At 54.0% G+C, this 27,498-nt stretch overlaps 2 protein-coding genes across 2 annotated transcripts in view; one reads left to right on the top strand and one right to left on the bottom strand.

The window, feature by feature from the left end:
- Nucleotides 1–19,975, bottom strand: part of ERCC1 (ERCC excision repair 1, endonuclease non-catalytic subunit) — a 49,733-nt gene extending 29,758 nt beyond the window's left edge. Inside the window, exons 1-2 of the mRNA XM_025269329.3 lie at nt 19,836–19,975; nt 19,129–19,201 (exon numbers count right to left, since the gene is read on the bottom strand). Coding sequence (XP_025125114.1) covers nt 19,129–19,201; nt 19,836–19,975 — 213 coding nt within the window. The remainder of the gene's footprint in view (nt 1–19,128; nt 19,202–19,835) is intronic.
- Nucleotides 19,976–20,517: 542 nt separating this feature from the next.
- FOSB (FosB proto-oncogene, AP-1 transcription factor subunit) lies at nt 20,518–26,926 on the top strand. The gene is made up of 4 exons (XM_006067512.4): nt 20,518–20,651; nt 22,579–22,899; nt 23,148–23,255; nt 24,263–26,926. Exons 1-4 carry the CDS (start codon nt 20,526–20,528, stop codon nt 24,731–24,733), a joined length of 1,026 nt encoding a protein of 341 aa, XP_006067574.1. The 5' UTR covers nt 20,518–20,525; the 3' UTR covers nt 24,734–26,926.
- The last annotated feature ends 572 nt before the right edge of the window (nt 26,927–27,498 follow it).

Raw genomic sequence — 27,498 nt, forward strand, 5'->3', positions numbered from 1 at the left:
GTTCATCATTCATGGTCTTAAATGGGCCATATGCTCACCTCGGACCCAATCACTGTCCTCAAAGGCCAGCCCAATTGGAATATTCTGATTGGCTGGACCTAGGTCAGGTATCCTTCTCTGGAACGGGGATGGGGTGAGCCCCCAAGACAATCAGGTGAACTGAACTTGAAAAAGGGGTGGTTTCCCAAAAAACAAGTAGAAATTTGGCAAAACCATAGATACTCATGTGGCTGGAAGCAAAGGGAGATGGGAAAACAGATTTTCTCATCTGTTAATGGGGTGTGAGATTATGATCTCACCTCTGCAGGTTAGGGTGAGGATTACATGAATTAATGCAGGTGAGACATTTAGCAGACTGCTCAGTAAAAGGTAGGTGCTGAACAAGAGGTAGCTATTATTTAAAAACCAGTAATCAGTATTACTATTATTGATGATGAATGACATCTATGTGCTGGGAGGTAATGAGCACCCAGGCTCAGGAGGAAACCAAACTGAAGCTAAGCAATCACGCAGTGAACACTCATGCAATCTACAGTGTACAAGTTCAGTCCCCAAGTGATTCTTCTCCAGGTTTCTGTTTCCAAGTCTATGAAACGGGGTAAGGGGATTGAATGAAACCAGATCATTTTAGAGTGTCACCTCCTTAGAAAAAGGCTTCCCCTGGATTACTCTTACAGTGTGTGGGTGCTCAGTCCCGTCCAACTCTGCGAACCCCACGGACTGTAGCCAGCCAGGCTCCTCTGTCCATGGAATTTTCCAGGCAAGAATACTGGAAGCGGGTTGCCATTGCCCCCACTCCAGGTGAACCAAGGATGGAACCCAAGTCTGGGTTCCATCGCCTCTTGCAAGTCTCCTGCGCCTCTTGCATCAGCAGGAGGATTCTTTTATCACTGAGCCATCTGGGAAGCCCACTTTTACCAAAGCATTCCTCTAATTATAATAGATCCTCCCATTTTATTTTCTTAACAGTGCTTACCACAATCTGAAATCATCTTATGGTCTTTGGGTGGGGGGAGGGGCATACCATATGTCATGTGAAATCTTAAGTTCCCCAACCAGCAATCGAACCCATGCGTCTGAAGTGGAAGGGCAGTCTTAACCACTGGACCACCATGGCTGTCCCAAATCATCTTATTTATTCAGTCACCCCCATTAGAATGTCAGCCCCACAACACCAAGGATATTTGAGGTCTGTCTTGTTCACTGCTGTGTCCTCATCACCTAGCAAGTTCCCTGGTACACATTAAGCCCTTGATAAATACTTGTCCAGTGACTAGCTAGATGCTGTTTATAAAAACATAGGGTGCCTAGTTTTCTGATACGTAGTGAGTTCTCCATGAAGGGAAGTGCTGGAGGTGAAACTGAACGAGCAGTACCTTGAAATTCATGATGCGAGGTCCCCAACCCAGTTCCTGTCCCGGCCTCAAGTTTCCTCATGTATAAAATGGGCGTGTGGCCGGCCGTGGGTGGTTTGTGGGGGTGTGTGAACTCCTGGCCCGGCCCCTGCCTGCGATCCCCATAGGGGCCACCAGGGGGCGCGGCGCCTCTGCCCAAAAGTCGGCCCTCAAACGCTCGAGCCCGGGTGGATGCTTCCCGACGGTCCTGGAATATTCTGAGCCGCGCGGGCTTCCAAGCGCTCAGGAATCCAAGAGTTTGTGCGGATGGGCGGGTGTCCGCGCGCCTCGCAGCGGGGCGGGCGGTGACTCAGGCGCGCGGCCCCCAGTTCTCGCGAGGGAGCGTGCGCGGCCTCGGGAACTCGCGCGGCGCCGCGTCCATTTTTACCCGAGCGCCGCTAAAAATAGTCCCCGCGCTCCGAGCGGAGCCCGAAATAGCGGCCCCCAGATAAGGCAGGACGACTCAGCGCTTCCGGGGAGCGGAAGGGGGAGGCAGCGGGGGGGGCGAGGGGAGTGGGGACGGGCTCAGCTGGGCCTCCGCGTAGCTGCGGCCGGACGACCGGCCCCCGCCGTCCCCGCGCTGCCCCCAACTGCGACCCCAAGCCGCATCCCCCGAACTGTCACCAGCCGCGAATCAGTGCCCCTAGCCCCTCCATCCCCCGCAGTTCCCTGTCTCCTGGTCCCACGCCTCAGTTTCCCCTCTGTTCTTCACCCCTGACCGTTATCCAGCTTCCCCTTCCGTATCCTAGCCTTTATTCTTAACCCTGCCGCCCTTCCCCAAGTCCCCCGCTGACATTCGTCTCCATCCCGAAGCCCACCCTTCCCGAAGCCCTGTCCCTACTCTCTCTCGCCTTTCTGAAGCCCACCTCGCGCCCCCTCTCCCCCCACCCCCAGCCCTCAGCTCCGCTTCTATGGGGGTACGATGCAAAGGTCACAGGAAGTCACGCCGGACCAGCCAGGCAGAGGGCTGGGAGGGAGGCTCTCACTTCTTGGCTAGTTTCTGTAGTGGATCGGATGGGCTTAGTTCTGGGTCTTAGCCAGTTTCAGGGCTCATACTGTGCCAAGGGTCAGGGATTCAAGCCTGGGCCAGGGTTGGGGCTCAGACTGGGGACAGAGGCAGTCTGCTGTCACCAAAGTTGGGGTCTCTGTGTCATCAGTCAGGGCTCTGCCCGGTGCCCCACTCTTTGGCTCACCAAACCCAATTCAACTATGATTCTTCCCTTCCTTGCAAGGCAGGGACACGATAGCCCCAGGCAGTGGGAAGAGCTCTGGGCCTGGGTCTCCGCTTTGTACTTGGATCCTTTGGGGGCACCTTCCTATTCTGATATCCTGTGACTCTTTCAGTGCCTACTCTCAGAATCAGCCTCAAAGATTTTATACCAAGCTCACCTGAGGTTCAGTGCCTGCATCTTTCTAGTCTTTGAAATACCACAGAACAGAAACTGCCCTGTAGAATGATGTCTTGATGAAAATTCAGGCAGAACCCTTCGGCTGCGGATGGAAGGCACCCTCAAGTGCTGTCCCTGTCCATAGTGGACACTGAGCTTTAGGCAGGTGCCTTGATGGTTATGTTGTCTGGATGGGACGTCAACCAGCAGGCAAAGGGACTGGGCTGGAGGATCCTTTAAGGCAAGAAGAATCGTGCAGCTGGATCGAAGAATTAGGCTACAAAAGTGAGCAAGGACTAGACAACCCTGGGCCCCATGGGCCATGGTGAGGAGCCTGGACTATTTCCCCCAGGGGCACTGGGAAAGCCATGGCAGGTTCTGAGGAGGGGAAGGACCCAGGCAGGTTTGAAGACCTGTCTGACTGCTTCCTGGAGGTAGACTGAGGAAAGGAGGGGGAGAGGAGGAGCCTGGACCTAGGGAGGAGTGAGAGGAAAGGAAAGAGCAGATTTGAAAGACAGTGAGAAGGCAAGAAGGGCCAGACTTGGTGGCTGAGAGACTGTGATGGGAAAGAGGCACCCAAGATGAGGCCCACGTCTCTGCTCAGGTGAGACTGGGATGGTGGGGTCATCCCTGACATGAGGCCCAAGAGGAGGAAGGGCAGGTGTGGGTAGAGGAGGCCCAGGTAAGTTTCAAAGTTAGTCCAAAGAGGGTCATTTTTAAACTTTTTTTAAAACGGGGATTTAAAAAAATTGAGGGAACATATAGTGGCAAATGGGCTTCCCAGGTGGCGCTAGTAGTAAAGAACCCACCTGCCAATGCAGGAGACATAAGCAAGATGGGTTCCATCCCTGGTTTGGGAAGATCCCCAGGAGGAGGGAATGGCAACCCACCCCAGTATTCTTGCCTGGAGAAACCCATGGGCAGAGGAGCTTGGTGGGCCACAGTCCACGGGGTCACAAAGAGTCAGACACAACTGAAGTGAAGCAACTTGGCACACAAGCACATTGGCAAATAAAAAGAGTATACTTTGAAAAAGTAAATTTCCCTCCTCCCTCTGATCCCCACTTCTCACTGTTACCTACATCCCCTGTGCCTTGGCCAACAATTCATTGAGCTCTCACAATGTCCCAGCCTGTGCTAAGCCCATCATAGAAGTGACCTTGTCCAAATCACTCATCACCCAATGTGTAAGCCAGGCACCACTGCTATATCCATTTAAGAGAAGTGTAAACTGAGGCTTTGGAGAGATGTGGGAATGTGTTCTTTCAAGGGCCTGGCTGTGAAGGCTCTTCAAACTTAAAGGTATGGGAGCAGATGAGATCAGAGGAACAAGTCCAAAGGGCCAGGGTCCAGAGCCCAAGGACCTGGAGGGGAGTGACTGGGAGTTCAAGGAGGCTGCCTGGAGGAGGAGTGAGGAAAGCTAGGAAGGTGACTTCCAGAACCTTCTGATGAGGGGTTTGGATGGAAGCAAGTCACTGCCTTTGGGGGGCTGAGGCGTCCCTGGCAGCAGGGCAGTGCCCCCTCCTCATGCCCCAGAGGTGATGATAGGGACAGACTGAGGCTTCTTGATGACAACTCAGGGACATGGTGATAGCACAGCCGGCTGTAATGACGTCGGAGTGATTCGCCAACGACCAGCATCTCTAGTCATGCCCTGTGGGGGGCATGAGGATGGGAGGAAGTGACAGGCCACGGGGGTGGGGGCCACAGGGATGCAGTCATTCAGAGACCAGGGGACCAGAGCTGAGCCAGTGTGTCCTGCCCCCTACACCAGGGAAGGTTGGGTGGGAGGATCCATGATTTGGGGCTCTTTTAGTGAAGAAGGTCTAGTTTCAGCCACCTTTGACTGGGATGGAGTAGGTCTGGGCACAGAATCAGGGGCTGCTGGGATCAGGGACTTCTGTTTTGTTTGTGGCTTGTTCCCCATCACCCAGGACATGACTGGCACAACAGTAGGGGCTCATGTTTGTTGAATGAATCGAATGAAAGGGATCAGCACTCCTTGGATCTCTTGCCTCACAGCCCGGACCATCAGGCCACCTCAGCCAGAGGTATTGCTAGGAATACCCTTCCCCACTCAGGGTCTCATCTCAGTCCCCGCTTTGAGGGGTGAGGGGGGTGAGCAAGAAAAAGAGTTCTTGCCTCTGATGGACTCCGCCCACATGTGATGTCACAAGCCGCTTGGGGATCCCGATCCCTGTCCCTCCCTTGGGATGGGGCGTGGAAAGGAACCCGGGAGTCCTAACTTCCGCCCCTCCCCGGGGCCTGGCGGTATTACATAACCCCGACGTCGCGTCCCCAGGGATGTCTCCGGACGTCCTGGCCAGGCCGGGGACAATGGGCGGGGAGAGGCCCTCCCGCCAGAAACCTGGAAGTGGCAAGGGCACCCTCTCCTCTGATTCACCCTTGTTTCCGTCCCGTTTAAGCCTCCTCCTTCTCCTCAGGGATCCGTATCTCCCTTAAGCTCTCTACCCTCACTTCTTGGTCCCCGCTAAATTTCAGCTCTGTCCCGGCCTGCAAATTTGTCTCGGCCTGCAAATATCAGCTCTCTACCCAAACTCCCCGCCCTCATACCAGTCCTTTGTCATTTCTGAATCCCCTAAACGTCCAGTTTCCCACGCCCTCCACTCACCCATGTCGAGGGCGGGGGGAGCCTGTCCCGGGTCCCTCAAATTATCCCCAACTTCCTACCCGCCCCCCGCCCTCCCAATCTCCTCCTGTGGCTTCTCCAAGCTTCTTCCATCACCTGTCTTCCCCAAACCCCTCCCCACCTCCCTCAAACTGACACCTAATACTCTTTCTCGTCCCTAATCCCAGCCCCCTTGTCTCCCGAAACTGCGCTAATATCCCTACTTCATTCCCCTCAAATCGGGTCTCCGATTCCCTCCCTACTCCAGACATCCGCCGGGCTCTCTCGGCCCCAGACCCCCGGCCACCGGCGCCCCTCCCCAGCCCGCTCCCACGCCCGGCTCGGGTTCCCAGGCTGCCCCCCCGCGGTGGCCCAGAGACCCAGTTTGCAGCGGCAAAACATTGGTCTCCGGGCAACAGGCCCCGCCCGCCCCAGGGCTGCCCTCTGCGAGCCCGGCCGCGCCGGGGCTGAGACTGGGCGCGGAGGCGGGGTGGGCGCACCAGGCTGGGGCCTTCGCCTCCGGAGGTCCGCCGGGCGCAGGGACCCGGGAAGACGGCAACGCGGAAGTAGAGATTCTGGGCTCCGGAGTCAGAAACCCCGAGAAATTCGTAGAGTCTGAAGGGAGCTGTCTGGGACTCAGTAATAGAGGCCGCGCAACCAAGGAAAGAAGGAATGGGCCCTGAAATAAATATGGGGATGATGAGGATAAACACAGACAAAGCACCGGTCAGCAGGGACGCCCCTGAAGGCAGGCAGGATAATCTACCTCGGATCGTCCGGGCCTTTGAGCTTCTGTCTTAGGGACTTCCCTCTCTGACTCTTAGTTTCCGTATTTGTGAAATGGGTAGTGCTTAGCATAGAGGGCTGTTGTGACAATAGGGATTCAACGTAAGGATTCAATGAATTCACCGACCTAGAACTCGTGGCACACTCCTAGCACGTCATTCATTCGTTCAGCCTGTTTCTCAAGCACACATTATGTGTCGGGTACTGTGGTAAGCTCTGGCAATTCAACAGTGAACAAGATTAAAGTCCCTTTCCTCCCAGAAGCTCACACTTTGGGAGTGGGGAAGGAGATGATGGAGCTTACATAGCACATTGGAAAGGAGCAGTGCTGGGGAGGTAGAGAGGAAGGGAGGGTTGAAGTTGCCAGTTCAAAGAGGGTGGTCAGAGAAGGCTGACATGAGATGGTGATTCTTTGAGCAAAGACTGAAAGTTGGTGAGAAAGGAGCCGTGGAGATATCTGGGTCAAGAGCATCCGGGTCAGAGAGAGCAGCAGATGCAAAGGCCTTAAGGAGGGAACATGCCTGGTGTGTTGGAGGAACAGGAGGAGGCTGGTGTGGCTGGAGCAGAGAAAGGGAGGGGAGGGAGAGTGGCAGAGACAAGGAGCCTATGGGCCATGGCGAGGGCCTTGACTTTTACTCTGGGTGAGTTAGACACCAGGGGAGGGTTTTGAGCAAAAGAGGGACATGAACTGACTTTGATTTAAACACCATCCCTCCAGCTGTATGTGGGGAATGGGCTTTGGGAGGCCAGAGTGGAGGCAGGCAGACCAGCAAGGTGAGCCAGGCAATAGTCCAGGCAAGAGGTGACGGTGACTCGGACAAGGGGCAACAGGAATGAGATTCTGGAGATGTTTGAAGGCAGAGCTACAGAATTTGCTGACAGGCACATTCATGGCAAGCCCTCAATAGATGGCAGCAGTTACCATTTTGTGAAAGAGAGCTCACAAAAGCCTCACACAAGTCCTTATCCTCCCCATTTTACAGATGCAGAAATCAAGGCTCCCAGAGGTCACTCAGTTTGCCTAAGGAGTCAGCTCAGTCTGGCTCCAAAGATGGTACCCCTCTATTAGGTTGGCTCTTCCTAAGTCCACAACACCCTCGGAGTCTGGAGCTATACCCAAATTTATCCACGTGGGCCCCAGGACCCCTGGAGCTATATCCTCATTAGCCGCACCCAGTTGTCAGCTAGTTACCCATGCTGGCCCGGGACACTGGCTTAAAGGCAGGCAGGTACATGTAGAGAGGGTCCACCCAGAACCTCCCAGCCCAGCATCTGCTTCCCACACTCAGTCCCAGCACTGGACCCGGCACACCCCAGTGCTGCCTGCAGCGACCTGTTGAATACAGTCACACGCACGCAGGTAGGTACGTGGCCCTCCACCATGAAGGTGCATTTACAGGCAGTGTGCAGAAAATGCAATTTCTGGCTTTATCTCTCTGTTTCCGTATCTCTCTGCCTCTATCTTTTTGTCTCTGTCTGTCTGTGTCTTGCTATCTGTCTCTCTCCGCACCCTGACCCCCTGCTCTGTCCACACTCAGGTCCCTCTACCTGCAGGGGAGATCACTCTTGTCCCTGGCCATGTCTCCATGGAACCTCACCTATTATGTGGCATCAGAACTTGGCATCAGCCAACAGGGACCTATGTACAGCACCGAGAACTATACCCAATATTTTGTAATAATCTACAAGGGAAAAGAATGTGGAAAAGAGTATATAAATATGTATATATGTATATAAATATGTATATATACACACACACATAACTGAATCAGTTCACTATTCACCTGAAACCAACACAACATTGTAAATTAACTATACTTCAATTAAAAGCCATTAAAAAAACAACACCTGGCATCAGGACACGTGTGGAGGCCTCAGATAAGTTGTTCAGAATCTCTCAGGCAGACTTTCACAGGTCATAATCTCTGCCACCTCCTTCTCTGAGTTTCTGACCCACAGCTTTTGGGTGTGGGACTGAGGCAATCCACCTTTATCAAGTTGCCCAGGAGATGGGGCTCCCTGTCAATCTGCACTGCCGTGCGTGCATACTAAGTCACTTCAGTCGTGTCTGACTCCTTGCAACCCCATGGACTGTAGCCTGCCAGGCTCCTCTGTCCATGGGATTCTCCAGGCAAGAATACTGGAGTGGGTTGCCAATGCGCTCCTCCAGGGGATCTTCCTGACCCAGTGATCGAACCACATCATTTATATCTCCTGCATTGGCAGGCAGGTTCTTTATCTTTAGTGCCACTTGGTACTCCATCTGATTTTGCACAAAGAGAAGAGCAGAGGCCCAAGGAGCAGAGGAACCATCCCGACACCCACAGCACTCAGTTGGGAGGGGATTGGTGCTGTTCAGAATCAGTGGACTCTGGGAACAAATTTGGGAGTTAAACAAAGAGAATCACAGAGACACAGAGGGAGACTCAGAAATGGATAAAAACCCAGAGAAAGGGGAGTGGGAGGGAGGCAGAAACCCAGAAAGGAACTCAGGGGAACAGAGATAGAGAGTGACAGAAAAGCACAGAGATAGCATAACAGAGACAGAGAGATGAAGAGGGAAATTGAAGACATATTAAGAGACAGAGACTGAGACACAGCATTTAGGGGGATAGAGAGACCCCAACAGAGGCATATTTTGAATGAGGCAATATACATGATAGGCTTGACTTCCTAGAAGCAGCCAGTGCCACAGTTTGGCAATTGCAGGCTTAGCAAGCCAGGTCCCCTCCCTAGGCTCGACATGTAGGATGCACATAAAACACGTTTATATAACCTGCCCTCTGTGCAGAATCTAAGAGCTTTACATAATGTAGCCCCATGAGTCATGCTGCAGACATGGGGCAGTGACCTGACACACCCAATGACAGCAGACCCCTCACCCAGGACCGTTACCTGGAAGTGACTATGTGAGAAGTGAGAGCTCACAGGTTTCACTGAGGAGAAAGCAGAGGGTCAGAGAAGGCAAGGCACTTGTCTGAGGTCACACAGCCAGGGGCCAGTAGAACAAAAATTCCAATCACATCTGCCTGATTTCCTTGCCTTTGCACCCCAAGACACAAAGAAAGGCGATGACTGACAATGCCCTGTGATGTGTTATTTTACAGAGTAGAGGAAATGATAGTTAAAACATCAGCACTAATATGACAGCCCCTGTGTATTTAGCACTCTGTGCTGCAGTAAGTACTTTACAAATACCATCTCATTCCAAATCCCAGTGAGGTAGGGAAAGAACTCAGTTATTAAAGAATATAATTTCACCTGTTATGTACGGAGCACTTACTATGTACTAAGTACTTAACAGGATTTCATACAGTCTGAGTTCTGGAGGTGGGTGATGCTATCACTCCCATTTCAGGAAGCAAAGATGCTCAGAAAAAAGAAGTTACAGGTCAAGGTCACAGAGAGGGTATTTGAACCCACGTCTCTCTATCGGTTTATCTTTGCCACCCACTCTCCCGTGGAAGTGCGTGCCTACAAGTGCGCCTATGCACGTGTGCAATCGATTTAACATCTTGTACTAACATCTTAAAAACTTTAGTTCAAATATCAACGGTCCCCAGCTTATATCCTTTTCTCTACTCCAGAGGGTGTAAGTCAGCCTCCGATTACCTAAATCTCCCCAACGCCTGGGCAGCGACCCTCCCCTCTCCCTGCAGAGCCTCAGTCCCCGCCGCGCGGTCCAGCCGGATCCAGTAAAATGGTCCTGCCTCTTTAAGAGAATGAACAGTCGGCCGGCGTTGCCTGGCAGCGCCTCGGCGGTCGCCAGGCAACGTCAACAAACGACTCAGCCGCCGTCTCCGTGCTCACCGCCCCCCCGCCCGCGCAGACGCGGTGACGCGACGGGCTGTGGAACGCCGTCGCTTAGCAACGTGAAGGCTGTTTGTCCCGGGCCTGGCCGCGCGGCCGCACAGGGTGCACCCAGGACCGGCCCGGGCGGACAGACGAGCAGTCCGGGAGCCTGGTGTGGGGGGGCGCTGCGGTGATGGAGCGGGGGAGAACCAGGCCCCCAAATTGCCGGTTTCCCTTTAGACAGCCGCCGTCTGCTTGTCACCCGCTCCTCCTGTCTGACCTAGGACCGCCTCCGCTGGGTATCTGTCCGTCTGCGCCCCCTCCTCCCCGGCATGTCTGTCTGTCCAGCATCTCCCGTGCGGTGGCTGTCTCACATTCCCCCAAATAATAACAACTAAAATAGATCCAAGCACACTTCTCTGGCCTTCTGCTTTTGCCTCAGACTCCCGGGTTCCTGGGTGGGCTGTTGAGTTTGGGGGTCCCAACCAGGGGAGGCTAGCAGGGCACACACACACACACCCGGAGCCACAGCGCTAGAGCTCCCTCCCGCTCCTTTCCCTGCTCCCCTCGGGGTTTCTTGCCTGTCTTCCTCGAAGCTCTTTTTATCAGACAGGCAGCCCAAAGTCCTTCCATCCTGTGTCCGGGAAGCTGTCCACAGCTGGGAGGTTTTAATAACTCATCCCCAACACACACCCCCAACACCCCCCAACCAGTAGCTTCATGTGACCAGGGCTGGGGCAAATCTCCAAGCAGAGAGAAAAAAACTGGATGTTTGACTGTGAATGGTTGTGACTGTAGGTGAGTGATTCTGTCCGTGACAGTGTCTATCTGGGGTTTCCGGTGTGAGAGCATGCTTATGAGGGCTTCCTTCGTGTGTGTGTGAGAGCAACTGACGGACTCAGCGAGTGGTTTCCCCAGTTTGCACTTGTGTAACTGGATGTACTGGAGAAGGAAATGGCAATCCACTTCAATATTCTTGCCTGGGAAACCCCATAGACAGAGGAGCTTCCTGGGCTATACAGTTCATGGGGTTGCAAGAGTTGGACATGACTTAGCGACTACACCACCACCACCAACTGGATGTATGGGTATCTAAACCCTGCTGACTGTGTGTTGGGTGTGTGTACTTGAGTCTTTTTGTGTGATCGTATGTGAAATATGACTGTGTGAGTACCTATATACACAGTACTTACAGATACATACATTTGGATGTGTACAGTCTTGCTCTTAGCTTGCCTTTCTGTGTGTGTGCATGTGTGTAGTTCTGGACCTCTGTGTGTGGTCATCTGTGTGCAACTGTGCAGGTGGCTGCGTTTGTCCGTCAGTTCTCTCTCAGTTCTTTGCACAGAATTGATCAGTCTTTAGTCACATATATTTCTTTGTTTGCTGTCTCCCCCCTGGGGCTGTGTGCTCCATGAGGACAGGGCCTAGGGCTGTGGTGGTCACCGCTGGATCCCCAGCACTTCTCTGCACACAGTAGGTACTCAGTAATTACTGTTGAGTAAATGAATCTGTGACTCATGTGTCCACGTTGAGTGCACATCTGTGTAACTGTGTGCATGGTTCTGTGTCTCCTGTGTGTGCCTTCTAGCTTTGTGGCTCTGGGTAAGCCATGTCCAGTTGCATAGCTCTAATTTTCAGCACCACCACACTGGGAAACATAGCTGGATTTCAGTCAGTATTTGTGGACTTGAACCGTATTAGCATTAAGACCTCTATGGACCTCAGTTTTCTCATCTGTAAAATGGGAATAATAATTGCCCGCACTCATGGGACTGCCATGGGGAGTAAATGAGTTCCTACAGAGAACGTTTAGAAAGTGCTCAGCACAGAATAAACTTTTACAAAATACCACACTTGACTGTCAGCAGTATTGTTACTTCCTCTCTGTGTGTGCCCTGTAAGCATGTGTCCAGAACATGAGTTATAGGCTCAGGCGTTAGCTGTGTGGTTTAGCGTCAGTTCCCTTCCTATAAAATGGGCATGACAACAGGCCTCCTCCACGGGTGGCTGTGACCAGATGAAGGTGTATCTCTAAGTCTTGACCCTGGTATAAGGACCTAGGGAGCCCTTGGTGTCTGCTAGGCCGATCATGATCATCATGGTGAAGCTCAGGTTCTGGGGAAGCCAGTGGAGGGTAAGAGTTTGAGGCTGGGGAGAACAGAGGCTTAAATCATTCATTGGGACGGGGAACGAGGAAAGTCCAAGAGGGAAGGAGAGGCACCTGCTGCGGCAGGCTGGCTGAAGGTCAGACTCCTGAAAGGACTTCCTCCCAGGGACTGTTTGGGAGCCAAGGATTAAAAGGAACTGGAACTGTTTGGACAGCTGCCTGGAGGAACAGAAACTAACCTGAGTCTTACAGCCTGGTGGGATCTGGGGAGGGGGGATAACAATAGCAATAATAATATTATACAACTTGCAGGCTCTGATGGGGCACTGTGAGGAATTTCTGTCTTATTCTCAGTTCTATCCCCAGTGTCTGGAGAGCCTAACACAGGAGAGGTGCTGAGAACATATGTTTGAATGGTGCTTGAATGAATAAGTTAATGAATGAATTCCATCCCATAACAATCTGTGAGTCCTGGTCTCCAGGGGAGGTGGGGAGGTCCCGGTGGGCTGCTGGGGCTGGCCTGGGGTCTGAGCCTCTGGAATCTGCCTCCTGTCGGTCCCCTAGTCAGCTGTTCCCACAGCTCAGGGGTGTGGAGGGTGTGGAGGGGGCCGGGAAGGGAGCGTCAGGCTGCCTGCCGGCCGCCAGCCCTGGAAAGCTGCCCAGAGTGTCTGCAGGAGGGAGAGGGTAGCTCTGGGCCTGAGTCACACTCAGAGAAACCCCGGACACATACCTGGCCGCTGACATCACAGACCAGGGCACCCCCGGCGACCCAGACAAGCCGACTGAATCACAGGCGGAATTCAGCCACCCCGGGTGCGGGCACGTGGCCCACTGTGACACCCCCCCCATGACACCCCCGCGTGGCTGTCTGGCTGTGGGGGCCAGGCAGGCCGCATTCAGGTCAGTGAGGGGGCACAGGCCTGAGTCAGGGATGGGGCAGCTCCAGCCTGAGACCACCCAGTCCAGCCACAGGCATCCTCAAGGTGCAAGAAGGGGAGGCGGGGGAGGGGGTCAGCCGGTGGGGAGGCCCCTGGGCCGTAAAGAGGAAACCCGCAGCGGGTATGACTGGGAGGCTGTGGGTTGCGGCTAGCAGTTAGATGACCTGCTAGGGGTGGGATGGGGTCTGGGTGTTTGCGCAGAGAACAATGGAATCACCCTATGTGTGCTCAGGCACGCACGCACGCACGCACGCAAGCACACACACACCCCAAAGTGGGGAGGCCCTGCCTCCCCCACCCACTACCCCAGAGCCCCACTACCCGTGTCGGAACCAGTCTTCACTTCACACAAACCTGCAGGTTGGGCAAGTTCCCTACGGACTCCTGGCCTCGGTTTCCTGATCCACTGAATGGGGCTAATAATAATTATTGCCATTGCAGCTTACACTTACAGGGAACGTATTTTCTGCCAGGCACTGTTCTGGGCATTTTTACATACAAACTCATTTATTCCTCAAAATGCTAGGAGGGAGGTGCTGTTATTATCTGCATTTTACAGATGAGGAAACTGAGATCAGAGAAGTTGCTTGCCAGAGTCACACAGCTAGTGCCCTCCTTATAGTGTATCAGAAGACTTAAGAAAATACAGCGGATCTGTATGGAGCAACTGGCACATGGGTAGTTTTCTCAAGTGACTGCCAGCTATTGTTAATACTACTACTATTTTCATTCAAAGTGCAGCTGGAAAGGTCTCCAAAACTGTTATCCTTACCACCTTGGTCGGTCCTTCCTTTTAGCTTCCTGCAGGCTCTCCTGCTTCCTCTCTTTGGTCTTGGATGTCTATAGTAGGGAGAGAGTGCTTTCACAGACTCCCTCCTTATCTAAATCTTTTCAGGATTTGACAGTAGTTGCCCAGACCCACCTCCACCAGGAAGTCCTCCTGACTTGCTCAGGCCTCCCTAAGCACTCCCATCCCCCCAGTGCCTAGAGTGGTTATAGCCAGTGATACACCATCACACTGTGTGGGTCTGAGTTGGGATGGGTGAGAGGTTGGCTCCCACAGTGACGGAGTTCACAGGGCCTCTGGACCAGGGCCTGATACAAGTCAGCATCTGAGAGTAGCCCCTGCTTAGCAGTGTCTGCATGCCCTCACACGTGAAACTGCGTGTGTGTAGCTGTGAGCATGCGTGGGAAAGAGGGTACACAGAAATGGGATCTGAGTGTGTGATGCTGTGTCTCTGTGTGCCTTGTTCTGTAGGTTTGTATGCAACTCTGAGCAAGACTGTGAGGCTTCCTTGTGTCCGACTGACTTGGAGGCGGGAACCGCCACACAAATGTGGGTAGCTAAGAAATTCTGCCAGTCCACAGCCCTGGGGGCCTCTCCGTGGCAGTGGGGGTGCCTAGCTCTGCCAGTTTGTGTGTGTAGAGTTGTACGCCTGTCAGTATCTGTTGTCTATACATTTCTGCAGTGTGTGTGCACGAGAGTGTGTGTTAAGCTGTGTGTGTGACTGTGTGTTTGTTTAGTTCTTTGTGTGCATGCACATTTGTGTTGTCTGCCTGTGTGTCTGTCTTTTTGTCTCCACAGTTTGGATTCTGTAAACCAAGCCTCCTCCTTCCCACCCCTGACGGATGTGTCCACCTCAACCCTGGGAGGACCCAGGGTCACCAGCTCAGCTGGGAAAAGGCAGGGAGGACAGACAGGCGACTGTTTATCAACACTGAGAGCCAGGTCCCTACACCCGTGTACAGCCGTGCTGCCTGTCAGTTAGTCTATAGCATCTTCCCCCTTCAATCCATGAAATGGCAAAGGAACAGATATGTTTCTGTCCAAGGCAGTCTGTCAGAGTTGATAACTGAGTAAGTGAGTGGATGATGAAGAATTATTTAATCAACAAATATTTACTGAGCACCTGCTGAGTACCTGGCACTGTGCTGGGGATGTGGCTGTGACTTGGACAACCTCGACTCAGGTCTGAATAATAATACACCCCAATGAAGAAGAGCAGATTGTCCCCAGAGAGTGATGAACCCAGACAGGCATAGAGGGGAGGGGGGCTCTCTAACGGAAGGGTGCTAACCCAGGGAAGGCTTCCTGGAGGAGGGAACAGAGGAGCTGAGACCTGGAGGAAGAGAGTATGAGCTAGAGGGAGGAAAAGGGGGCATGCTCCAGGCAAAGGGAAGAGCACATGCAAAGATTTGAAGACCAGGGAGACAGACCACACAAAGAAGAGGAGGAGGAGGCGAGACTGGGGTGGTCGGCCCCAGCCAGGTCATGCCAGACCTTGTGGGCTGTGGTAGTGAGGAGTTTGAATGCAGGATGCAGGGGTAGTAAGGGCAAGCCAAGAGTCCCAAGTCTGGACTGCTCTGCTTCCCTGAAACTCCACAGACACCACCTCCAGGGGGCCTCCAGGATTGCTCAATGGAGAGTGGGCCCAGCCAGCCAGTAACACTTACTACTTAACCCTGGGCCCGGAGGAGCCAGCAGTTACTAACCAGCTCGGCTATACCCTCTTGGAGGTCACAGTCACTGCAGTAGAACCTACACCCACACATGTGCACCCTCTCCGCTCAGCATCAGAAACTCTCATAGACCTGTCTTTTGGATCCAGAGCCTTGGAATCACACAGGGGCTGCCTGGAAACACAAAAGACTATACCAGACATGCATCGTAACCAGATTCCCCCGCTGGTTTGATTTCACAGAAACAGCTGAAAAACCCTGTTCTCAGGTTTAACCTCCCTGTGCCTCAGTTTCCTTCTCTGTACAATGGGGATAATATCAGAACCTACTTATGGGGCTGATGTAGTGTGAGGATTAACTGAGAGAATTCATGTGAGCAGAGCTAAGTGTTTACTTCCCGTATCTTCCTCCTCTTTTTTTTTTATAATTTCATTCATGTATTTTGGGCTGTGTTGGGTCTTCTGTGCAGGCTTTCTCTAGCTGTGGGAGTGGGGGCTACTCTTTGTTGCGGTGCTTGGCCTTCTCACTTGCGGTAGGTTCTCTTGTTGCAGAGCACAGGCTCTAGGTGCGTGGGCTCAACAGCTGCGGTTCCCCGGCTCTAGAGCACAGGCTCAACAGTTGTGGCAAAGGGCCTTAGTTGCTCCACAGCAAGTGGGATCTTCCCAGGCCAGGGATTGAACCCATGTCTCCTGCATTGGCAGGCAGATGCTTCACCACCGAGCCACCAGGAAGCCTCTCCTTGTCATTTTTACTATTAAATTTCAGAGCCGGAAAGAACTTTGAGAGCCCATGGCCATCCAACCTTCTTGCCCTATGGGTGGGGATTCTGAGGAACACAGTAGCAAGGGTTTTGCCAAAGGAAGAACGAAAGAATGAGGGCTCCCTTTGGCAGAACTGGGCCTCCCGGGCTGTTTACAGGATGCTCTGAGCAAACGCAGCTGTCACTGCTTCCCCACCCCCAACAGGAACAGGAGGCTCAGGGTCCCCGTGCTCCCCATCACCTGCGGAGCCCAGACTCTTGGGAGCCCGAGCAGGGGTCCTGCCCTCTCCCCTACACTCAAGTCCTCCTCCTCCTGGAAGCTCCCTGGAATTGAGCCTCATGGAGGAAGACTTGCCTTGCCCCCGCCATGCTGCAAGGGCAAGGTATGCATGTCTGCGTGTATGCTCGAGTGAGACTTCGTGAATGCGAGGGTGTGTATGTGTGTGTGTGTGTGTGTGTGTGGTATGTCTTCAAGGCCAATTTTTCCCTTAGGTGCAGAGGGCATGGTACTAGGACCTATGATAACTTTAGGGGCCCATATAAGTGCTTAATTGCCTTTCTTTGCTTGGCCAAAAAGTTCATTCGGGGTTTTCCGTAACATCTTCTGGAAAAACCCAAACAAATTTTTTGGCCAACCCAATAAAATCCAAGAAGAACTGAACTTCTAGGTCAAGTGAAATGTTTTAATATTCAGTATTTGTCTTTATACCAATGCAGTCATGAAAAAATACTTTTAAAGATGTCTTTATGGAGAAAGAGGCCCACGGAGGCAAAAGTACTCAGGACTCATGAAAACTGCAATGTGATCTGGTGTGTCTGGTGGCTTTGTTTTATTTTTTATCATTATTTCTTTTTAAAATGAATTAATTTCTTTTTTTTGGTAGCACAGCATGTGGGATCTTAGTTCCCTGACCAGGGACTGAACCCACGTACCTTGCCTTGAAAGTACAGGGTCTTAACCACTGGACTGCCAGGCAAGTCCTAGGGTGGCTTTGTTTTAAAAACAAAACAAGCCCTTCCATTGTGCCAGGCATGTTCCAAGATATTCACTTCACATAATCCTCTCACCAGCGTCATAAGCTGGGCACTATTTCTCCTCTTTTCCAAGGACAGAAAACAGGCTCCAGACTTCACCAGCTCAAGTTCATCCAACTACTAAGTGGTGGGGTCAGAATGTAAGCCCAAGGCGCCTAGTTTCTAGGTCTGCCTGTGGGCAAGGGGGCAGGGGGAGGAGGGTCGTAAATGCCCAGTGCCTGCGTGAGCGTCACCATCTGCCTGTGAATATGTCAATGTACATAACTCATTTAATAATAATTAAAAGCAGGGGCCACATTCTTATCCTAGCTCTGCCACTAATTTGCTGTGTGACTCTAGACAAGTGACTTCACCTCTCTGGGCCTCTATTTCCTCGCCTGTAAAATGATAGTTCCTACCTCATAGGAGTGTTGTGAGAATCAAATAAATTAATACAAGTGCTCAGAAGAATTAACACACAATTGTCATTGTGTGTAAAGAGCAACCACAAGTATCTATAGTAAGGATGTGCCTGTCATATGTGTTGGTAACCACGTGAAGGTGTGTTTCTATGTGTGGGGTGTGTGTGTGTGTGTGAAACCTGAATGCCCAACTATGCCCCTTTGAGGATATGCCAGCAGCTGTGTGGTCATATGGGCCACCTCGGTTGGGGTATGAAGGTCTCTGGGCAGCGAGGGTAGGCATTTATGTGTCTCTTTTATTCCGTGGGAGAGGAGATGAGGGGCTTGGACAGAACAGGAATGAGGGGTCACTCCCTGTCTGATGCTGGAGCCGAGTCACCGCCTGCTGGTGGTTGCTGTGTCATCTTCTAGTCCCCTCCCTACTCCCAGACTGGTGGCAGACAGAGGGGGCGTGGGGGAACGAGGTGTTTGAGGCTGGGCTTTTTTCTCAACCTCCCTGTATTGAGCCCATGTCCCTTCAGCCTTCCCCATCTCCCTCCCTCCTCCCCACTTTGGGGACAGGGAATCAAAAGTCTTCTGGGAATGAGGAAAGACCTAACCCCCCCAACTTGGCTTCATACCTAATGTGTGACCAGGAGCCAGCCCTCCCTCTCTCTGGGCCTGTGGGATTCAACAGTTTTAAGGTGCTTCTTCCTCTGTGCCCTGGCTGAGCCAGGCTCCAACCTGGGAGGGAAATGCCAGGAACTCAGGTTTATGAAGCACCTGGTGAGATCCTTACCAATGGGTGCTCAAGAGTTAGAGGCTGCGGGGTCTGAAATACCCTAATTAGACTCTTGAACCACATTTCCTAACTGGATAGCCAGGTAAGCAGCTTGTTCCCACCCACGCCACGCCCCCCGCCGTGGCCCCCCAGCCCGACCTGGAACCTGGGTTATAATAGTGTATGCTGTGAGCAGATAGGGACAGGTTTGCAAGGCGTATCACTCCCCACCAATGGAAGCTGTTATTTAAATAATCCCAACACCCAGGTTCTTCAGGGAGTTTCACTGAAACAGGCAGCTCTCGGAAGTCAGGAAGAGAACGAGAATTCTGGGTTTGAATTTCTTGAGATGAGATCTTGGGCAAGTCGCGATCTATCCTTCTCTTTTATAAAATGAAGATTTTCCTCCCTTAAACTTCTGAAGCTGTACAAGGATTGAAAACCTTGTATTGAAAGGCTTAGTACAAGAGCCGGTATCTGGTAAATGCTAAATACGTGGCATCTATTATTATTATATCATTATTATTACTATCATTTATTTCCCACCCCACCCCGCACCGCCGTCACACATATTTCTGACTACGGATAGGATTATAAAGCAGAAAGGGGAGCACCAGCAGCAGCAGGGGCACTTCACCCCAAGTTTCATTCCCCTTCCCCCGCAAACCCGCGTACCTCCCAAACGCCGCACCTCTGGGGGCAGCAGGGTCCAAGATACACACTCTTTGTCCATCCGGGAAAAGTGAAGCTGAAGTTCAGAGAGGAAAAAAAATATATATATATATATTTTCAAGATTGCACAACTAGTCAGGGCAGAAGCTTGTACGAGCCTAGGGACTCCACCCTCACCTCCTCTTTCACCGGGAGCATCAGAGTCCTACCCACCCGTCTCGGGACTCAGTTTCCCCGCCTATGTGACTACAACCACAGAGCCAGAGTCTCCTTTAGGAGATTGACCTTCCTCTCGAGAGAGGGCGCTGCACCATCAGGGGAAATGGGAGGGGGGGGCAGAGAGATATGGACCCCCCAGTTGGGGTCTCCCCAGCCTGGATCCTTTGCCGGGGCAGTCTAATAACCTATTAATACCAGCCCTCCCCCGTCCCCCGGGCGGCGCTGGACTGCGCAGGCGCGGGCGGGTTCCGCAGGCGCGCCGGGTGAGCGCGCGAGCTAGCGAGCGAGCGAGGGATTCCCTCTGACGTAATTGCTAGGATACCAAACAAACACAGCCGCGCCGGCCGAGCTCCTTATATGGCTAATTGCGTCACAGGAACTCCGGGGAGACCGGCCGGGATCCCCTCCCGCCGAGTGCTCCAGAATGCAGCCCCCAAGACCCCCAAGGCCACGAAGGTGATGCAGATGATCAGATCGAGGCTAAGACAGACCTCTTGCCGGACGGTGCGGGGCTGGGTTCACAAGGGCCGGAGATATCGAGAAGTTTGCCGAGTGAGGGACGGGTGACGTCAACAAGGGGGCCGGGCCCCAGGCATATAAATACAGGCTGGCGGCTCCGAGCTTCATTCATAAGACTGAGATCTACGGTCAAGGCTGGGACACGCGGAGCTGGAACTTGATTGTTGTGGTTCTTCTTCTTGGGGGCTGTGAAATTCGGTTTATTTTCTTCCGGAAAGTTTTTGGAAGGATTCTTCTAGATAATTCTACATTTTATTTCGGAGGATCGACTTTTTTTTTCGTCTTCTTTACTACTCCCTCCTCCCCCGTGGGACCCGCCGGACGCGTGGAGGTGATCGCACCCGAAGCAGATTCTGTACAGCAGGACAGAGCTTTCCGCCTCTGGGGGAGCGATCCCCCCTCGCCCCCGGGTCCTACGGAGCCTAGACTATCAGGAGGCACAGCGGCATCTTGTGGGGGCCTGGGCACCGCAAAGGAATTACACGGAAACTTTGCCATTGTTGGAGCGGGACGCTGCCCCCACCCTGAGTTTCCCCGAACAGCGCACTTTGGGGACGCGCTCGGCTGACCCCGGACTCGCACCTTTCTTCCCCCACCCGGCCATAGCCTTGGCTTCCCGGCGACCTCAGCGTGGTCACAGGGGCCACCCTGTGCCCAGGGAAATGTTTCAAGCTTTCCCCGGAGACTACGACTCCGGCTCCCGGTGCAGCTCCTCACCCTCCGCCGAGTCTCAGTATCTGTCCTCGGTGGACTCCTTCGGCAGTCCACCCACCGCCGCCGCCTCCCAGGTAAGTTCTAGAGGGCTGGGGTACTGCTTTGTGATTTATAAATTTTTAAAATTCAAGGGTGGAGCGAGCAATCCCCTCACCCCAAATACAACACGTCCAAATCTAGGATCTGACAGGGAGAAGGTTCACGGCGCACTTTGCAAACTGCAGAGTCCGGACGTGCTTGCAATTGGTTGTGTGCGTGGAGCGCAGGGAGGGAACACAGAGGGGTGAGCTTTGCGGGTGGGGATAGCGCGCCGTTCAGTGCAACGTGTGTGAGGTAGCAGGGCTGAGAACTTTTAGCCGGTTCGGGGACTGCCCCCCACTCAAGTCACCAACCTGAAGCCAGAGAGGTTAGGCAGGTGAGGGAAATCCCGGAGAAGCTTCCAGTAGCCGCCTCTCTTTTTCCTCCTCCATCCTAGCGCCTACTCCGGCGCCGGGTCACCCTGGACCCAGCGGGCAGGCGGGCCTCGAACCCTCGGTGGCGCTGCCTCCGCCTCCTGCGCGGAGACGTAACGGGGGACCCGTGCGTAACGGCTGACGCGCTGGAATCCTCCGTCTGACGCGGGGCACGCACGGCGCGTGGCGCCCCCTTCGTCCGCCCCGCCCCTGACGTCCCGGGAGCGTTCTATTTTGGAACGCCGGGCCACGTTGCTAAGGGAGGGGGCAGCTCAGCGTCCCGATTGGCCGCCGCGGCACGAGCTGTGGCCAATCAACTTTCGCTTCCTATTTGTAGGGCGCAGTTTCCTTCCCACAGTTCGTCCCCGGAACCTGTGGTTCTCCGGCGCTAGGGTCTCTTTCACGGGCCTCTAGAGGCACAGCGAGGGGATTCCTGTCGCCACAGGAGCGATCTTCTGCGACCCAATGAGTCCGCAAGGACCTGGCAGGGATCCTGTCCCTCCGCTCTCAGGGTCAGAGCGTGTCTGTGTGCCAAGGTTCCTTTGGGAGACGTAGTGACCGTCACCCACCTCTCCAGGCACACACAGACACATTCTCACTCCCTGTGCTCCGGACGCCGGGTGCCTCCTGTGTGTTAGAAAATAGGACTAAAGCCGCTAGCCCTGGGGGATCCAGCCAGGTGGTCTCCAGGAGCCCCGCCCCCTCTGATTTTCCGGGGCGCTGATTGGCCAGTGAGCCAGCCCATCCCTCACCACGCCCCCTGCGAGAGTAGTTGAGCCTTCCGAGCAGTTCTAGGATTACATTTGGGGGTGGGGGGGTGGGGGGGACATGAGCGCTGCTTGGGCTTGGGGTCTCAGGACCTACCCCACCCCGCCTCCGCGACAGTCTGAGGGAGCCTGGCTGCTCACTTGCTGTCCTTGTCTGCCCACCGTAACCTGTCGCTTGTCAGTCTCACTCTGGGGAGAGACAATTACTTGAAACGTTGTTCTAAACTCCTAGGCCCGTCCCCCAACACTCTTTTAACTGGGACCCCCCGCCCCTGCACGGGGGTCTCATGGACCCTCTAGTCCCTTATCCCTGCGCTCAGAGGGGTGTGTATATGTGTGTGAGTGTAGAGGAAGGCTTAGCCTAAGGCCTCTCCCTCTCCCTCCCCTTGCCTCTGGGGTGGGGGTGGGGTGTTGTGGCTGTGTGTGTGGCTGTGACTCCATCCCGGGGCTTCTGTCACCCGGCTGTGTCCAGCCTCCTCCCCACCCCCCACACCTAAGAGTCACCAACCCGGGGTGTGATTCACCACCCGCTGGAACCGTGCAACCTTTCCCCGAGGAAGAAGGAGGAGGTAGAAGCCAGTTGCACAGAAATCCTCATTAACCACTGCGTCACGGTGTAGTGGAAGGGTGGGTGTTGTGGCTTTTTGCCTGTGACACACACATCCACACCCGCTGGCCCTGTGCTCACTCACCGGGTCGGTGTGTGTATGTGTGTTGGGTGTGTGTGTGTCGGTGTCTCTGTTTGTGTGTCTACGCCTGTGTGTGTATGTGTCACCCCGTAGGAGTGCGCCGGTCTTGGGGAAATGCCCGGTTCCTTCGTGCCCACGGTCACCGCGATCACAACCAGCCAGGACCTCCAGTGGCTTGTGCAACCCACCCTCATCTCTTCCATGGCCCAGTCCCAGGGGCAGCCACTGGCCTCCCAGCCCCCGGCCGTCGACCCCTATGACATGCCAGGAACCAGTTACTCCACACCGGGCATGAGTGGCTACAGCAGTGGCGGAGCAAGTGGCAGTGGTGGCCCTTCCACCAGCGGAACCACTAGTGGACCTGGGCCTTCCCGCCCAGCTCGAGCCCGGCCTAGGAGACCCCGAGAGGAGACGGTGAGTAAGGGGCATCAGAGTTTGCTCTGGGGGCTGGGGGGGAGGAAAAGAGAGAGGCAGGAACTTTCCCACTCTTGGGGTGAGGGACCACCTGCAGCCTCAATGCTGCAGAAACCCTGTCCTCCTCCCCACAGTGAGGACTTGGTCCTTTTCTGACTCCTGGGGGTTCTTGACGAAGAGGAGGTTCAGGATGGAGGGGGAGGTACACCGTGTCCCCAGATCTCACCATCTCTATTTCTCCTACTCAGCTCACCCCAGAGGAGGAGGAGAAGAGAAGGGTTCGCCGAGAACGAAACAAACTGGCAGCAGCGAAGTGTAGGAACCGGCGAAGGGAGCTGACGGACCGACTCCAGGCGGTGAGGGTGGTCCCTGGGGTGGGGTGGGCTGAGGGAAGGCTGAAGGGGGGCTCTCTCCCTATCTTCTGCTGGCCACCACCACCTATGCCTCTGTCCTGAACTGAGAGCAAGAAGTTCCACATGTGGAACTGGATATAGATGGGGTCAGCCAGCTCACACACACCGACCCTCACATACTCCTGGCCAGTCCCTGTCCTGGTTGAAGACCCCCTCACACCCCTGACCACTTGCCTGGCCTTCACTTTATCCTGAGGGGGACCTATGAGCGACCTTTTATAGAGGGATGCTTCAGTCATACCCCTTTTTTGGTCTTGGGCAAGTGATAACCCTTTTTGCCTCAGTTTTCCATCTCTTCAACTCCTCATTGAATCTCCCAGGTTCCTTCTAGCTTTAACATTTTGGAGAGTCTGAGAAACGAAATCCTTTAATCCTATGTCAATTCCCTCACCCTCTGCCCCCGCCACCTGTAGTTCGATCTTGGGCTGGAGGCCTGTGCCAAGGTGCCCCTCTATTTTCATGCCCTACCTCAGTCTGAGAGTTTTCTACTTTATGCTTGTAGGGTGACCTGCTCACCTAGGAGGAAATTAGGGAAATTGTCTACTTCCCTGAGCTACCTGGTCTCTTCCCTGGGAGGCAGAGGGGAAAGGGTAATGAGGAGAATAGGGGGCATGAAAAACAAGTAAGGATGGTTGGTTCATTCAACAACCCTCCAAGTGCCTCTTGCAACCAGAGACTTCCCGTGTGTACCTGGCCCTTTCCCAAACAGCCACTGGACAGATGGGGAGACTGAGGGTCCTAGAAGGCAAGACCCCTCCCCCAAGTCCCCTGGCACACCAGGCCTCCACCTCAGGGGGTCTTTCAATTGGGAGCCGCCTTCCAGCCATGGGCCTTAGCCGTCAGAGTAGGAGAACTGGTTTCAGCCATGACCCACCTTCTCCAGTCGCTCACGGCCTTTTCCTCCTTCCTTGCTCTCCTCCGTGCTCCACCGTGGCCATTGGGGACCTCAGGAGACAGATCAGCTAGAGGAAGAAAAGGCGGAGCTGGAGTCGGAGATCGCCGAGCTCCAAAAGGAGAAGGAACGTCTGGAGTTTGTGCTGGTGGCCCACAAACCGGGCTGCAAGATCCCCTACGAAGAGGGGCCCGGGGGGCCCGGGCCGGGCCCGCTGGCGGAGGTGAGAGATTTGCCGGGGTCAGCATCCACTAAGGAAGATGGTTTCAGCTGGCTGCTGCCGCCCCCGCCACCACCGCCCTTGCCCTTCCAGACCAGCCAAGACGCACCCCCCAACCTGACAGCTTCTCTCTTTACACACAGTGAAGTTCAAGTCCTCGGCGACCCCTTCCCCGTTGTTAACCCTTCGTACACTTCCTCGTTTGTCCTCACCTGCCCGGAGGTCTCCGCGTTCGCCGGCGCCCAACGCACCAGCGGCAGTGACCAGCCTTCCGACCCCCTGAACTCGCCCTCCCTTCTTGCTCTGTGAACTTTAGACAAAACAAACAAACACACAGGGGAGAGAGATTTGGACGAGGAGGAACTGGAGGAGAGAGGGGAAGAGACAAAGCGGGCGTGTGGTTTCCCTGCCTCTCCTGTTTGACCCTCTGCTGCCGCTGCCATCGGACAGGAGGACTTCCTTGTGTTTTGTGCCGCCTCTTGTTTCTGCCGGCCCGGCGAGGCCAGAGAGCTGGTGACTTTGGGGGCACGGGGTGGGGAGGGGATGGACACCCCCCCAGGCTGCCCAGTGCTGCCTGTGGGCCGTTTCACTTGGACCCAACCTCTGGGGATGGGGGGTGGGGGCGGGAGGGATGCCCACCTTTGGGCTGGAGGGAGCGGGGTGTTGGCAGTGGGCTGTGGGGTGGGCTGGAGTTCTCTCCAGAGAGGCCCAACAAGGAAATGCCACCAAACCCCCAAAGTGTTTCTCCTACGCCCACCCTTCCAGGGGTGACTAGGCTGGTTCTCCCTGCCGCCCCCCACGACCTCAGCTTATTTATCCAACATTTCCACGTGCTTCGATCCTCCTCCGAATTGAGCCCCCCTTTAAAGGGAAGTTGATGCCCCCACCTTTGTTAATCTTCCTTCCACCCAGACCTAGTCTGAAATGTGAACCTCCCTCCCTGACCGTCCAGCTGCTCCATCCCGGCAAAACTGGCTCCGATTTTTAATTTCCCGCCTCCTAAGCCTCCCCCTACTTTCAGCCCCCAGCCCTCCTTTCTGATTATAGTATTATTCTCCCCCTGCCTGCCACCCACCTCCCACAGCCTCCCCTCCAGGCCTTCCTTGTTGGGCCTCTCTGATTCAGGCAGCAGGGGGCGTTGTGATGCCTGTCCTGCTGGAGTGTTTTATACTGTGAAACGAGTTGGCCGGATTGTGGGGGGAGCCGGGTGGGACAGAACCCCTCCGGAGGGATTGTGCCCCCCACTCCCCAAAGCCTTTCCGTGGTCTCCCCTCCCCTCATCTGCCTCCTTTCTCCCCTCAAAATGAGTTAGACTCGAGGGGGTGACAGAATCGAGAGGGGAGGACAGTTATCCATCCACGTGGCCTCTCTCCTCAGGACCCCCGTCTCTGCACCCCAGACCAAGCCCTGGCCTTTTTCTTTAAGGCCTGTCACCCTATTCCAGCCTAGGACGCCAACTTCTCCCTTGCCTTGGCCTCCCACAACCTTTCTAGAAAGAGAGCAACGGGAGATTGCCAGGGGGTCCCGACATTTTCCCGGAGAAGATTTAAAGGCTGAGGCTTTGACCCCCACCACCCCCTAATATTTTTGGACTGGCAAACTCCAAGGGGCTGGGTTCCCCAAGATCCTAGCTTCCCCTCGCCCAGCCCCAGCCCCAATTCTCGGTTTAGGTTCCCTAACCCTGCCTTTCCCTGTGTTTCCCCTCATGAGGATTGTATCATGAGGCCAATTGATATTTTTTAATATCGGGTGGGTCCTGCCGCCCTCTGTGCTGCATGGAGAACATTCCACTGCCCCGTCCTGCGGCTCCCGCCCTGAACCCAGACGCCCCCCCCCCCACTTCCGTGGCTATTTATCCCTTTCTTGATTTCCGAAAGGCACTTATATCTATTATGTATAAATAAATATATTATATATGAGTGTGTGTGTGCGCGTGTGAGTGTGTGAGCGCTTCTGCATCCTTGGCCTAGGTCACGTTGGCCCTCAAAGCCATGCCGTTGAATTGGAAACACTGCTTCTGGAAACTTCCAGGCTGCCTGTCTCCGGCTGCCTCTGTCTCTAGCTGTCTCTTTTCTGGCTGTCTCTGGTTGTTTTCTGGCCATCTCTGGCTCTCTCTTACCTGTGTCTCTCCCGCCTCTGTCTGTTCTCTGCCAGTTTTTACCTGACTCTTTCCACGTGACTGTCCCTGATTCTCCAGCCGTCTTCTGACTCTGGGTTTGTTGGGGACCTGATATTTTTTTTGTGTGAGTAAGCCTGAGGGATTATAGATTTTTGCAATCTGTATCTTTGAGAATTCTGGGTGCGAGTGTGAGGCTGTGAGCAGGGCCTGCCCCTGTAGACCACAATGTATTGAACCCCCAAACCCCTCACCCCATGCTGTATTTGTGATTCTTTTTGTATTTTGCACCTGACCCCCCGGGGGCTGGGGCTGGCTGGCACTGGGCCGCTACCCTCCTCCTCGTGGTTCTGCACTGTCGCCAATAAAAAACTCTTAAAAATGTATCCACCAAGCTTCAGGGTCTCTTTGCTCCTGACACCCATCATCTGCCTTCCTTTCAGCATGAGGGAGTGAGGTTAGATTGCTACAGGACCATACACACACACATATATGCTGGAACTCTTACTAGTGAATCAGTCAACAGCAGGATGGAGGGAGGCTAGATAGTCAGGAGGACTTCCCACACACACAGGCTGTACCTCCTCCTTGAAGAAGTAATGAGGCAGAATATTAGCCATGAGGTGTCTGATACTTAAATACTGAAGGCTCAGGGAGGTTTCCAGGTGAGGGAAGAATTTATACTTGACCATGTAATGCTCTGGGGTTGGCCTGAGCAAAAGTGAGAGGTAGAAAAAAAAAAAAACTTGAACGGTTGAAGACCACTCAGGTACATTGGGAGTCCTCAGGGTTACATGAATCATAAAACTTGGATCACTTTACAGTGAAGATGAGTTTCCTTTTGCTTTTTCACATGATCACATCTTCTGAGTGAGGAACATATTGGGGACAACCCAAGACTGACTAAACCAAAGATATTGCCACTTTGTCCACAGATACACTGAGCCATCCCTGTTGC

This window comes from Bubalus bubalis, chromosome 18 (genome assembly GCF_019923935.1).
Source record: "Bubalus bubalis isolate 160015118507 breed Murrah chromosome 18, NDDB_SH_1, whole genome shotgun sequence".
Classification (NCBI taxonomy): domain Eukaryota; kingdom Metazoa; phylum Chordata; class Mammalia; order Artiodactyla; family Bovidae; genus Bubalus; species Bubalus bubalis.

Bases quoted from the DNA above. Each gene is read 5' to 3' on its own strand.
- FOSB (XM_006067512.4), top strand. From the start codon at position 20,526: ATGTTTCAAGCTTTCCCCGGAGACTACGACTCCGGCTCCCGGTGCAGC. The intron at 20,652-22,578 runs GTAAGTTCTAGA...GTCACCCCGTAG, and splicing joins CCACCGCCGCCGCCTCCCAG to GAGTGCGCCGGTCTTGGGGA. The intron at 23,256-24,262 runs GTGAGGGTGGTC...TGGGGACCTCAG, and splicing joins TGACGGACCGACTCCAGGCG to GAGACAGATCAGCTAGAGGA.